We start from the raw sequence: 12,001 nt of genomic DNA on the forward strand, positions 1-12,001 counted from the left end.
TTTGAAGTTTTTTTATTTTATTTTAATCCATCTGGGTGACTTCTTTCTTTGCTAATGTCCCAACGTAACGTGGCGATTAATACAAAGTGTCCAATTTATGTACACATTTCTTTTAACGGCGAAATTTAGCTGTTGCAGCGTTTAACCAGGTGCATTTTATAGTCAGTAAATTCCAGTATTCGTATTCAGATTTTTTTTTTTTCTGAACAGCACTGATGCATGCTAAAGTTACTAAATATACAATACTGGGTAAGCATCAGGAAATCATGCTCCTTTGTGGTCTCCGTCACTAGCTGCTCTAAATAAATCCAGTGCTGCTAAGCCTTTTGGCTAGCAGACGTCATAGCTAGAAATATGCTTTTGGCGGTATGGCAGATTCATTTGAAACTCTGTTTGAAAATGAAACAGTACATTATGTGCATGCATTTTCTGAGACTATTTTTAAACCTCCCACATGTTTAATTTTTCTCAACTTCTCAAACCAGGTTTCACTGCTTTGCAAAATGATTTGAGAACCACTAATTTAGAGGCTCACCGTGCGACCCTGACATTTTGTGTGACATTGCGCATGATTTGGGTTTTTATGCAACTTTTCAGCTACTTTTACCTTAAAACGTTGGGATGAAAGTGGTTTTGAAGGTTCCATGGATGAAAACCTAATTGTGTTTCACATGTATGGTTATTATATTTCCTATTTCATGTTATTTATATTTATTTTATTATTATCCTATCTATTTATTATATATTATTTTAGATAAAAATGATCCAAGAAGAAAATAAAGTGAAATCTTAATTAATTTTTTATTGTCCTGTATCACCTGTTGTTGTTTTTTTTTTTTTTTTTTTGTAATGATAATCATGAGACATAAAGCAAAAACAGTGATACCTACCCTACTGTCTATTGCCTTTTCCAAGAGGTTACGTTGATGACACTAAAGACGGAGGAGGGCAGATAGTTAATGTGGAATCTCTTTAAAGAGTTTCCCTCATACCTTTCAATACAATGGCCATTACTTCCTCCGTCAGCTCCATTAGGTCTCAAGGCAAAGCCGACATTTATTTTCCATGTCATCACAACCACGGCACTCCCATGCTTGCATTTATGTGAATGTTACTGAGGTGTTTAAAGCTGAGCTCCAGCATCTGCCTGAATCATTTTTACGCGCAGCTTGAGGCAGGAGACATCATAACCAGACTCTCATCACACTCCACATTCCCCTCTTATTCTCCACTTATTTGGATGTCGTCAGATAAGGCCTGCAGTTCATATCAGCGCGCAGAGTAACAGTGTCGGCGTCGCACTGTGCCGCCTTCTCCGCCCTTTGCAGTGTAGCCTTTTTATGTCAATTTCATATTGTTTGAATCTGTGTGTGAAACGATTGAAGCCACTTACAGTGAGATAAGCATAAAAATACGATAATCAAATTACAATAACAAAGAGTGAGTGTCATATGTGATGTCTACAACCATGATTGGAGTGTTTTGGTAACATCACCTCTAAAAATACATTTAATTTTAAATGAAAGTTAACAAAAGCATGACAACAATATATATGTCTTTGAAAAAAACTGTATTTAGAAAATAAAACATTTACAAGGTTTATTCATTTAATTTTTTTCAATTTCAGCGGGACTCATTAAAACGTCTAATGGGCTATAGTTTGCCCACGCCTGCTATATGGAGTTTGTAGATTGCCCCATGCCACCCACATTCCAAATCCGAGAATTTTAAGTCCACTGAATACTCTAAATTCACCTGTAGTGTGAATGTGAATGCAGGTGGTTCCTGGTCTATAAATGCCCTGCAATTCGCTGGTGACCAGACCAAACTGGGATAGGCTCCAACTCGCGAGTAACCTGAATGAGAACAAGTCGAACTGTGTTGCGTTTTTAAATCATCCAAAATATTGCGAGTTTGGTGCGAATACTTTCAGAGAATGCTTATCACGTGCCTACACTTGCGTACAAAAATGTTGGTGAAAATCCGTTGTACTAAAGGGTTGTAGAGTGAAATATCAATTTAGAAGCAGGGGTGGGCAAACTACGGCCCGGGGGCCACATGCGGCCCGTTAAACGTTTTAATCCGGCCCGCCGAACTTGAAAAAAAATAAATGAATAAACCTTGTTCATGTTTTATTTTCTAAATACTTTCTAAATATTTTGCTGTAATGCTTTTATTCACATTCATTTTAAATTAAATGTATTTACTTTCTCTCCGATGAGGTGAGGTTACCAAAACACTCCATCCATCTGCTCCTGGTCCGGCCCCTCTGTCAAATTTTAGAACCCGTTGTGTGCCCACCCATGAGTTAGAGGGTTCCATCATTTTTGTGCATGCAATGTGTATATTTAAAGTAAAATTAGTTTATTTATTTCTATTATTTAGCCACAGGGACACAATGTGTGGAAAGCATATGTTTTTTGTGGAGGGCAAAACTCTAGAGATGGGGTCTGTCACGCTCGGTGGGAAAACAGGATGTGCGGTATTGCATTTTTCCTCCCCTCGCAACTATTGCTGGGAGGTCAATAGGTGGATTACGAGTATCCATACTTTGCCTACCTGCAGTCCGGGCCTCAGCTGCGAAGACAACTGCTGTGTGTGAGCCAATTTGAACAAAATTCTATCACAATTCTTTAGGCAACCTTCATCCGTTGTAGCCTCCAAAAAGTTGAGATTGATTTGTACGTCCTTGGCTTTCAATGCATGTGTGCGCGTTGTTGTGGAAAGGACACAAAACTTGTGAATCTCTCACAGCAACATAAAACCTTCAGCTGTGCGCTAAATGCTTTTGTCTGATTAGCTGTTTTAAAGTTATAGTAGTCTATTGGGCTTTGTTAAACTGTTTGATTAAACATCTTTGAACAGACCAACATGAATTCCACAAAGATAATTATCTTCTCATTATAACAGAGTTAGAAGCACTATTATACCGAGGCCACTACGGAGCTCCGCCATAATGCATGACATCATAGACATCGGCAGCATATTCTACCTCACAAACCACAGGTACATTAAAAAAAATTAACTGTGCGTAGATTTTTCTTCAACCTTGGCATGTTGTGACCGTCATTCCATCTTTAAAATAAACTTAAAATTAAAGTTAACTGCACTGCATTTCATTCGAAACAGCTGATTAATATTGCGTTTGTGGAATTTGAGTCGTAAAAGTCCAGGGGCGGCCATTTTGTCAATTGCTGTCGACTGAAAATGACATCGCAGTAGCTCAGGGCTCAGCTAACAACCAATCACGGCTCAGCTTTAGAAAACAGGTGACCCGGGATTGCTCGTTACCTGAACCCTGAGCAACCTTGTCGTCATTTTCAGTCGACCGAAAGTGATGAAATGACTGCCCGCTAAAATAGTTTAAATCGGGAGGATTTTGATGTTTAACTCATATTCCACAAACTGAATATTCATCAGAATGCCATATTTAGAATCGCGCAACATATTATTACAAAGGATTTTTGAGGGTTGACTTCCCCTTCCAATCTGACAAAAGCACTTATTCTCCCGAAGCATTATGATCCGGTGCGTCCCATTTTTCACTAAAGGGTAATGTTTTTGGTGACTTGGAAAGGTTCAGATGGTCAAAAGAGCCATCACCTGATATTTGAGAATGTCCATTGGAAGTCTGCCTAAGTCCAAACTGCAACAACCACCAGCAAGGACACTTCTGCAACCATCATCCCTTAGGTCAGGGGCCACCAACTTGGTACCCGCAGGGCTGTTCCAAAAGCATCTCACCAGAGATAGGACATTGTGATTTTCTAGGAATATTGTAAAAGTATTCATTTTAAAATGGCAACACTGGCAGGTATTTATGAATAAAAAGTGTTTCGTGTATTTATCTGTTTCTCAATTATTGTGTGGAATTATTACATTCTCCTAAATGAATATTATTAATTATTAATAATAACACAATAATAACATAATGCTTCACTTTCAAAAAGGTTTACGACCTCTGCTTTCGGAAACGGTGACCTGTGGCCTAGTGATGCACATTTGCTGCTCAGCATTTTTATGAAATGTTTTTTTATTTTTTTATTTTGCCAAGTTGTTATTGCAGGGTTCCATGGCTACAGATGAAAAATGCTTTTGTTCACCAGAGCTTGTCCAATGCATATAAGCAAACATGGAGGCGAATGCGCTGCGACTGTTCTGTTTAGATTTGTGCAAGTCTGAGCAAGGATTTGTTAAAACAGTATTTTGTCAGCTATAAGTGTTTGTTTCTTTTGGAAATGGAAACAGTGAGAAGAAACGAGATCTCGCAGTGCTAACCACGGGAAGGCTTTTGACTCGCAAAAATTCTTGTATGTTCGGTGTTGAATTAGAAATTCATTTTTCTGTAAGAAGTTGTAACGGCCAGCTCGGAGTTATCCTATGGAACTTACCATCAAGAAGCAAATGTTCAATGAATATGAATTTTAACCATGTATTTGCACTGGACGCAGTTAGCACAATGGGGGGGGGGCAGTGTGCACCCCCTGTTTTCGGAAAACAACATTTTAAGCTTCAATTCCTGCTGCCTTTCTTCTTACTAATTAATGCTCTTACTCATCTCTTTGCTCTAGTTGCATCTTCTGTCTGTTTTAATGATTCAAGAATGCTTTACATCTTAATTTTAAGGGGCTATTTGGGTTGCATGTTTACCCCTCCGAGGAAAATGACTTGTATTTCATGGCTACATGTAGCCACATGTCGCCACTTCATACTTTATGTAACATCCCGCTTCTGTATTCTTTTATTCATATCCGCGCTTTGAATGTCCCCCCCCCCCCACCCCTCGATCGTTCAAAACCTTTCTTCAGCATGACCGTTTTCTGCAAATATAGTTTGTCATTGTGCCCCTCAAAATAGTCCGCCAGTCATTTTTTTTTTCTTATTCAAAATGGTTTAGTGGATGGTGTTGAGGCTTTGTCCGACAGTCTGCATATAAAATATAAACGTACAGTAATTCCATTTGTTTAAATCTTTCCAGTATATTTGCATATTTAAAATGTTTGATTCAATCAGACTGAGTCGATCAGTATGTGGGCCTTTTCGAAAATGTGAATTTGTGTCCCCGGGTAAAGTTAGGTTTCTCCAAAGTGGGGTCTATTTATAGGGCAAACAAAAAAGTTTTTTTTTTTCTTTTTTTTTACAAATTGTCAATCGGCACAATCACACAGTATGGACAGACCTCTCTATTTTCAACTCGGAGGCATGAACGTATGCAGCATCATGTAGACGCAAGTCTTCAAACTACCTCATGTTTGTTTTTTTTGTTTTTTTTCAGCGAACCTGTTCATTTCTTGCAATCCATTTGCTTCTGCTTCTTAACTGTTTCTCAAATACTTGTTGTCTTTGCTGCGTGCCACTGACAAATGGTTTGTTTGTATTTTGGCTAATGAGGTGTTGACTTGACATATGCATACAATTTTCCAGATTGGCTGGCGTACCGAAAAAAATGTCAAAATATGTTCATTTTGAAATGTATTAAGTAGAGTGGAACCTTGCTATTTGCTCACCGTGATAAGTATAAAAGTACGAGAATATCTGGAGCGCAGCCAATCGGTGGAGGGTCCCGTCTTTGCTATCTTGCAAATTCCGATTTTTTTTTTCCAGTTGTATCATTGTGAAATTTGGGCACCCAGGCATCCAAATTGGCTACACCCGAGAGTCCTGCTACTGTAGGAGGATTTTTGTTTTTTGTTTTTTTGCGGGCCATTTGCTGTTCTGTTGTGGGGAGGGCTGATTTTCCAACTGTGGTTGAACGTGTCGTTGCTGCCGGTGTATGTGTGTGTGTAGTGTTGCGTGTGTGTGAGCCGAGACAAAACAGACATTCACGTTTGCTAGCAAGGTGAAATTGGGAGTTAGCAAGAGCTCCGAATCCCAAGGAAAGAAATGCTTGAATCTCATTGGTCACACTTTCTGCCTCTGATTTTTTTTTTTTTTCACAGATGCGGCAGTTTCTTAAAAATCAAATTAGATGTACAATATGAGGCCAGAGAAGGATTATTTTATTTCACAGTTTGTTTTTTATTTAACGTTCTAATGTGAGCTTTATCCTGCCAATTGTAACAAAAGTGGCAAAAAGTGAATTAAAAAAAAAAAAAAGACTAACTCCTTCAACCTTATGTTGTACAGCCTTCCAAAGTTACCGTATAAAACATGAATAAATCATACAGCTGTTATGTCATGCATGAGATGCTATCAAGACAGAATGTAAATATTCTTTCTACATTAACAACACATTAATTAATCATGACATTAAAAATCCCACATTGTGGAGCGGTGCACTGGCTCGATCAATCGTTTTATGGTTCTCTGATGGGAAAGAACTCGATCCTTTGCCAATTACCTCAAAAACCTCCCAGCTGTTGTCAATCACGCCTTTTCTAATCTTTCTACCACAACTATCCCGAATGCCCTATGATAATTGGTACCTGACATCATGCTTGAATAACAATGGAATAAAGCCCTGCGAGAATGTTTTCAGTAAGCCTTTATGTTCTTTTCTTGTTTACAGCTTTCATTCTTCAGGTCCTCTGTGTAAAGTTCTAATTTTCTAGTGGAGATGTCAATATCAAAATAACATTTTAGCAATATGTTATGAAAAAATTAGGTCTTCGGGGAAAAAATAAATAAATAAAAATAAATAAATAAATATAATATATATATATATATATATATATATATATATATAGATATAGCTATATATGCTGTCAAGTGATTAAATGTTTCAACTAATTAATCACATTTTTCAACTACTATTTTTTGTGAAGCTTGTAATATTTACCTGAACAATATCTTGAGATTATTGCAAAATCACCCGATCTGAAAAATATTTAATTCAAAGACTGTTCTAATAGCTTTCTTTTGATTCTTGAATATGATCGAAATGGTCATATTTGCAGGCATTTTTCTTAGAAACATTTCTCAAAACTGCCCACAAGCAGCACACTCCAGCAGTGTTGTTTTTTTTGGGGGGGGGTGGTACTGACGTATTAACGGGCATCTGATGGACTAACTGATGGATCGTTGCACTGACAATTGCAATTTGGTTTGTCATGAAAAATGACGGACCCGATATGAGTGGTTGTTTTGTCTTTATGTGACCTGCGATTGGCTGGCAACCAATTAACGGTGTACCCCCGCCTACTGCCCGGAGACTTTTGGGACAGTCTTCAGCACACATGTAAAGCGGCCTGTATAACGGATGGATGGATATATATGTATATATATGAATACCCTTTGTTCTCTCTTATTGTGGTTACAGAACAAAATAATCCTGGACCCTTTGACATTCAGCGAGGCTCGTTTCCGGCCTTCTCTGGAGGAGCGCTTGGAGAGCATAATCAGTGGTGCCGCATTAATGGCAGACTCTTCGTGCACACGTGACGACCGACGTGAACGCATCGTGGCTGAGTGCAATGCTGTTCGACAGGCCCTTCAAGACTTGCTGAGCGAGTACATGAACAATGTAAGTGTTGTCTGATTTCATTGCCTAGAATGCGATATAATTCTGTCATCACAGCTTGATGGCATACCACAGCATTTCAGTTCTGTTTTTTTAAATGCAACTTATGCAGTTGCATTTTGGGTCATTTCGGATGGGCAAATGCATAGAGTTTAACATCACTGCTCTTCACTTAGTCTTGCTTAATAACATTTTTTTTGCTCAATGAAATAGTCAATCGATAGAGACAGAGTGCATTTAAATGCAGACTCACCGGATGGAAACACAATCCCCCCCCCTCTATATTGACTTAATATTGGACAGGGGTTCTTTTTCACTCTGTCTGCAAGCGGAGAACTTAGGAATCCAAAACCATGCAGGGTGGGATGTACTATTCGAGTGGTAACAAAAGCACCTTTTTAGTTGATAGGTAAAAGGAAACATTCTGACAGTAACCGATTCTAATGTTGTATGCTCCTTTGGAGATAAGTCAAAATAATCCAATCTATCCAAAAGGGAACTCTGATCAGTTTGGACGTCCAAAGAAATCCCTGCAACTATGTACAGACTCGCATCACACAAAAGGTTATCATAATCTTTACTCATTTACTGCCATTGACGGCTAAAGACGTCAAAGATTAATTTTTTTAAAATTTTCTTAATTTTTATTTATTTTTTACTCGGCCGGTAGCGAATGACTCTCCCCCTCATCTTAACTTCCCCATTAAAAGTATTTTGTCTATTGAATGTACTATAAATACGTATTGGTAATTTCAAACCTTTCTCATTCATTGGACTGTTTGTAAGAGATAGTTTTTTTAGCTAATCACATTTTGAGTGTATGACTGTGGCGAGCCCAGAAGGTACAAGCCATAAGTTACAAGTTGCAATGTTCAACCTTAGGCGCGATATATAGTAAAAAAAAAAACTAATTGTCACCATTTATAATTATAATAATTTAGCCAAACCTCACATTTTTACTGAATGTTTATAAACAGATCAATATTTTGCCTGCAATGTTTTATTTGAACTGATATATGTCCCCGCTTTTCTTGATGAACTCCGGAAAAGAATCACCTCCGCACTAGATAATGTCACCGGAGACATGCCATAGCATGTTTGCCAAGAGTTGAAGTACCACCTTCACGTGTTCTGTGTCACAAGCGGTGCACATATCCCACACTTAGGAAATTGGTGCCTGAATAAACTTGTGATGTTCAGCACCTAAACTGTTCAATTTCCGTGTGTTAGTCTTAGTAGTTTTCAATTTTTTGGGAGGTACCCTGTATATCAGATAGAACACTGCTAATTACAGTCTTCATGATGTTATACTGTAAACAAGCATGGCTACTAAGATGTTATTAATGTTAATAAGAAAAGTAAGCAACCACTTCCACTTTTTTTTCAGTCACACCCAGCATCCAAAGGCAGCATTTTTTTTTTTTTTTTGTAGGAAACTTGAACCAAAGCACAAGGTTAATCAATGTGGTAGCCAGCCATAAATTAGGTTCAAGTGACAGGAGAATGTCCATACCTGTCTTAGCTGCTGGTGATCTGTGATTGGTGACAGCATGCCCGGCTCCCTGGCTGGTGCTGAATCATCAGGAGCAGCTGATTTAGTTACGGCAGCTCAGACAGGGCCAATCTATCAATTGATCTAGGGAGTAATGCATTACCAGCCTGGGTCAAGGGAGCTTGGGCAGAATATAGCCATAGCCAGAAGCCATGGCAGGTAAAAGGGGCAACTGGGCAGCTCTGTGAGCAGTACAGAGAAGGATTTAGGGAGTGTGATAGTGAGCTCACTCATCTCACACTTAGCTGGATGTGGCACATAAAACCAAACATGGGTGGTGCGGTAGGCTGATCATTAAGGGAAGACGGATGGCCTTGGTTTTTTTTTGGTTTTTTTCCACACAGTGTTCCTGGAAGTTGCCATGCAGAATGCTCATACAACAGCTGGGCCGACTTATTTCATGCAGTCACAGAGTGTGTTGTTGTGTGTTTATGCTGCTGACTTCACCAGACGGCGAATATGAACATTTGATTTTCGTGATGAAACAGAAGTGAAAGCCACATGTGAACCATGTAAAATTGTGGAGGAAATGCAAGGCCATGACCGAATATTGCTTTGCTGAACTCGAGTGTTATCAAAAGAAAAGTGTTTTCAGGGGGGCGCGGTGCGACCCTGGGAACATGCTTTTTTTCCGCCATACTACAATAAAGTGTAATTGCACATCCACTCCAGTAGTTGGCAGTGGCGCTCTCCTCCTCGAGTATTAACTGCGGCGTAGGTTTGTTTTGCAATGAAAATACTATTTTTTTTTTTTTTGGCGACGGAGAGTGGGTGGTGATGGGGGGGCGAAAATTGTTTTCTTCTTGCTATGGGGGGCGTAACAGAAAATAATTGAGAAGCTTCACACTAGTTCAACTTGCAATTTCTTCATTTTAAAGTTCATTAACCACTAAAATGTCTCTTTTTTTGGCTTCCGTTTAAACAAAAGGCTCGAGCTTTTGTCTGCCACAAAGGCAATGGCCCACTTTTTTTTCTTTTTTTTTTTTAAGTACATAAAGAGGGAAAGGATTAAGTGTCCACATAAATGGCAAAGTACCATGCAGTTTAAAAGAGAGGTGGTGAGGTACGTTGATGCCGCATTCCTATATCGATGCAGTATACAGCATTTGTGTCACTGGTCAACAAATAAATGTTGCCCAAGTCAATGATGCAGTATCACGTCTGCTGTTTAAAGGGCACACTATTTGATCAAAGATCCGCTACACGCAGCACAAGCTCAAGTTAGTCATTGAAGTGCTGAGAAAATGGTTATGTATTTTTAAAATTTTTATTTTACACAGAAGTCCTTTTAGTTTACAATAATTTTATCGCATATTCTGTCATCTCCACTTGCACTTGATTTTTTTTTTAATGCATTTTTTGGCCAGCAAAGCTCATTACATGACCCATCTATTCTGCTTGTTCATGTTTTTTTCTCCAGTGGCTGATGTTCAAGTTGTTAACCTGACATTAAAAATGAAAACATAACCTCACCTGAGTCACCGCACATCTCAAAGGGGGGAAAGATTTACAAGCGTTTACACACAGTAATAAAGAAGAAAGAGGTGTTTTTTTTTTATTCGCGCTCGTCTTTTTCGCTCAACTGATTTTTTTTTTCATCCATGCCTTTAATATTGACGTTGAATTTTTCATTTTATCTAGGTCGATATCAGCCAATTCTCGTGCCTTGTGATCTCTTTCAATGCAGTGACAATGATATGACTATAGCAGAAAGTATACAGTGACTCATGTGCAAGTCTTTGATCATCCTTTTCTTTGTGTTTTCACAGTTTGTCACTTTCTCTTCAATATTTTTCATGATCCTTTTTTTGTAATCTGTTAGTCAGGGCTGTTGGGTTAACATGATAACCCAGAGGGGTGCCCACACGTTTTCAGCATCAGTCAAAGGGATATATGTTCCAACCTTCCCTTGCATGTTCTTTTGCGTGGGTTTTCTCCGGGTACTCCAGTTTATTCCCACGTTCCAAAGATATGCTCTAATTTGTCCCTAGGTGTGAGTGCGAGCGCGGGTGCTTGTTTGTCTTTGTGTGCCATGCGATTGGCTGGCAACCAGTTCCCCTGTGTCCCGCCTACTTTCCGATGACAGTCGGGAGCCAGCACACCCGTTACCCTCGTGAGGGTAAGCAGGTTGGATAATGGATGAATGGATATTACGATTACGTAGGCGGAACAAAAATGGAGACTGTTTTGCCAGTTAGCGGTCTTGTATGAACATGTTCACGTTTCGGACTGGGTGCCCGGCATGTCAATCAAATGACAAATTTCACATTTCTTGGACACACCCTGTGGTAAGAATTGTGGTTACCTCTGCAGATAAAAAGGCATCTTTTTAATCCCAGTGAATATTAAAAATGTCATTTTAACATTAAAACATCAATCTGATACGTGTTTAAATGCTATGATCTTTCTTCCCCGATACTAATTTGACTCAACACATCTTGTACGATTTTCTTGTTCCGTTAATTTATTCTCATTTTCCTATTACCCCCACATTACTGGCCCTCCAGACTCCTCGACCCAGCAATAAATCACAGGTTAGCCACAGCATGTCATGGCCTCCCTCTCATCTGTCAACACCTAATGCACTCCTCGACAAGCTCCAATCCACCGGGCACATATTAACCTCCTACTCTGAACAATTTAAAATTCTTTGCCACTCAAGGCTGGATCACAATTATGGACTATATGCACATATTAAACGTATAACTCACAATGTTTTATTTATCTGACTCAAGGGTCAGAGAATCAAATGACTGTCTCAAAGGGCTCTCGTTTAGTTCCGAGCTCAAGTCGAGCCCAAAGCAAAGTCTAACTCTGCACATGGGTGGAGTTTTCGTTCTTTTAGTATTTTGCCAAACTTTGTCCTGGAAGAATTGGGCGTAACGGGCAATTTGCGACTCTTTGTGCCGTTATGGGCTGGAAATAATCTTTTCCCGGTAAATCAGAGTGGCATCCCTCATTTGCATCAAAGTCAGGGCGGTCGAAGCCTC

The 12,001-nt window shown here is 39.1% G+C and overlaps 1 protein-coding gene across 1 annotated transcript in view; it reads left to right on the forward strand.

Annotated features, from left to right (window-relative positions):
* ctnna2 (catenin (cadherin-associated protein), alpha 2) overlaps positions 1-12,001 on the forward strand; it is a 192,831-nt gene that overhangs the window by 33,009 nt on the left and 147,821 nt on the right. Inside the window, exon 7 of the mRNA XM_088303017.1 lies at positions 7,259-7,462. Coding sequence (XP_088159143.1) covers positions 7,259-7,462 — 204 coding nt within the window. The remainder of the gene's footprint in view (positions 1-7,258; positions 7,463-12,001) is intronic.

This window comes from Idiotropiscis lumnitzeri, chromosome 8, assembly GCF_059441095.1.
Source record: "Idiotropiscis lumnitzeri isolate Australia: NSW breed Sydney's pygmy pipehorse chromosome 8, RoL_Ilum_1.0, whole genome shotgun sequence".
NCBI lineage: Eukaryota > Metazoa > Chordata > Actinopteri > Syngnathiformes > Syngnathidae > Idiotropiscis > Idiotropiscis lumnitzeri.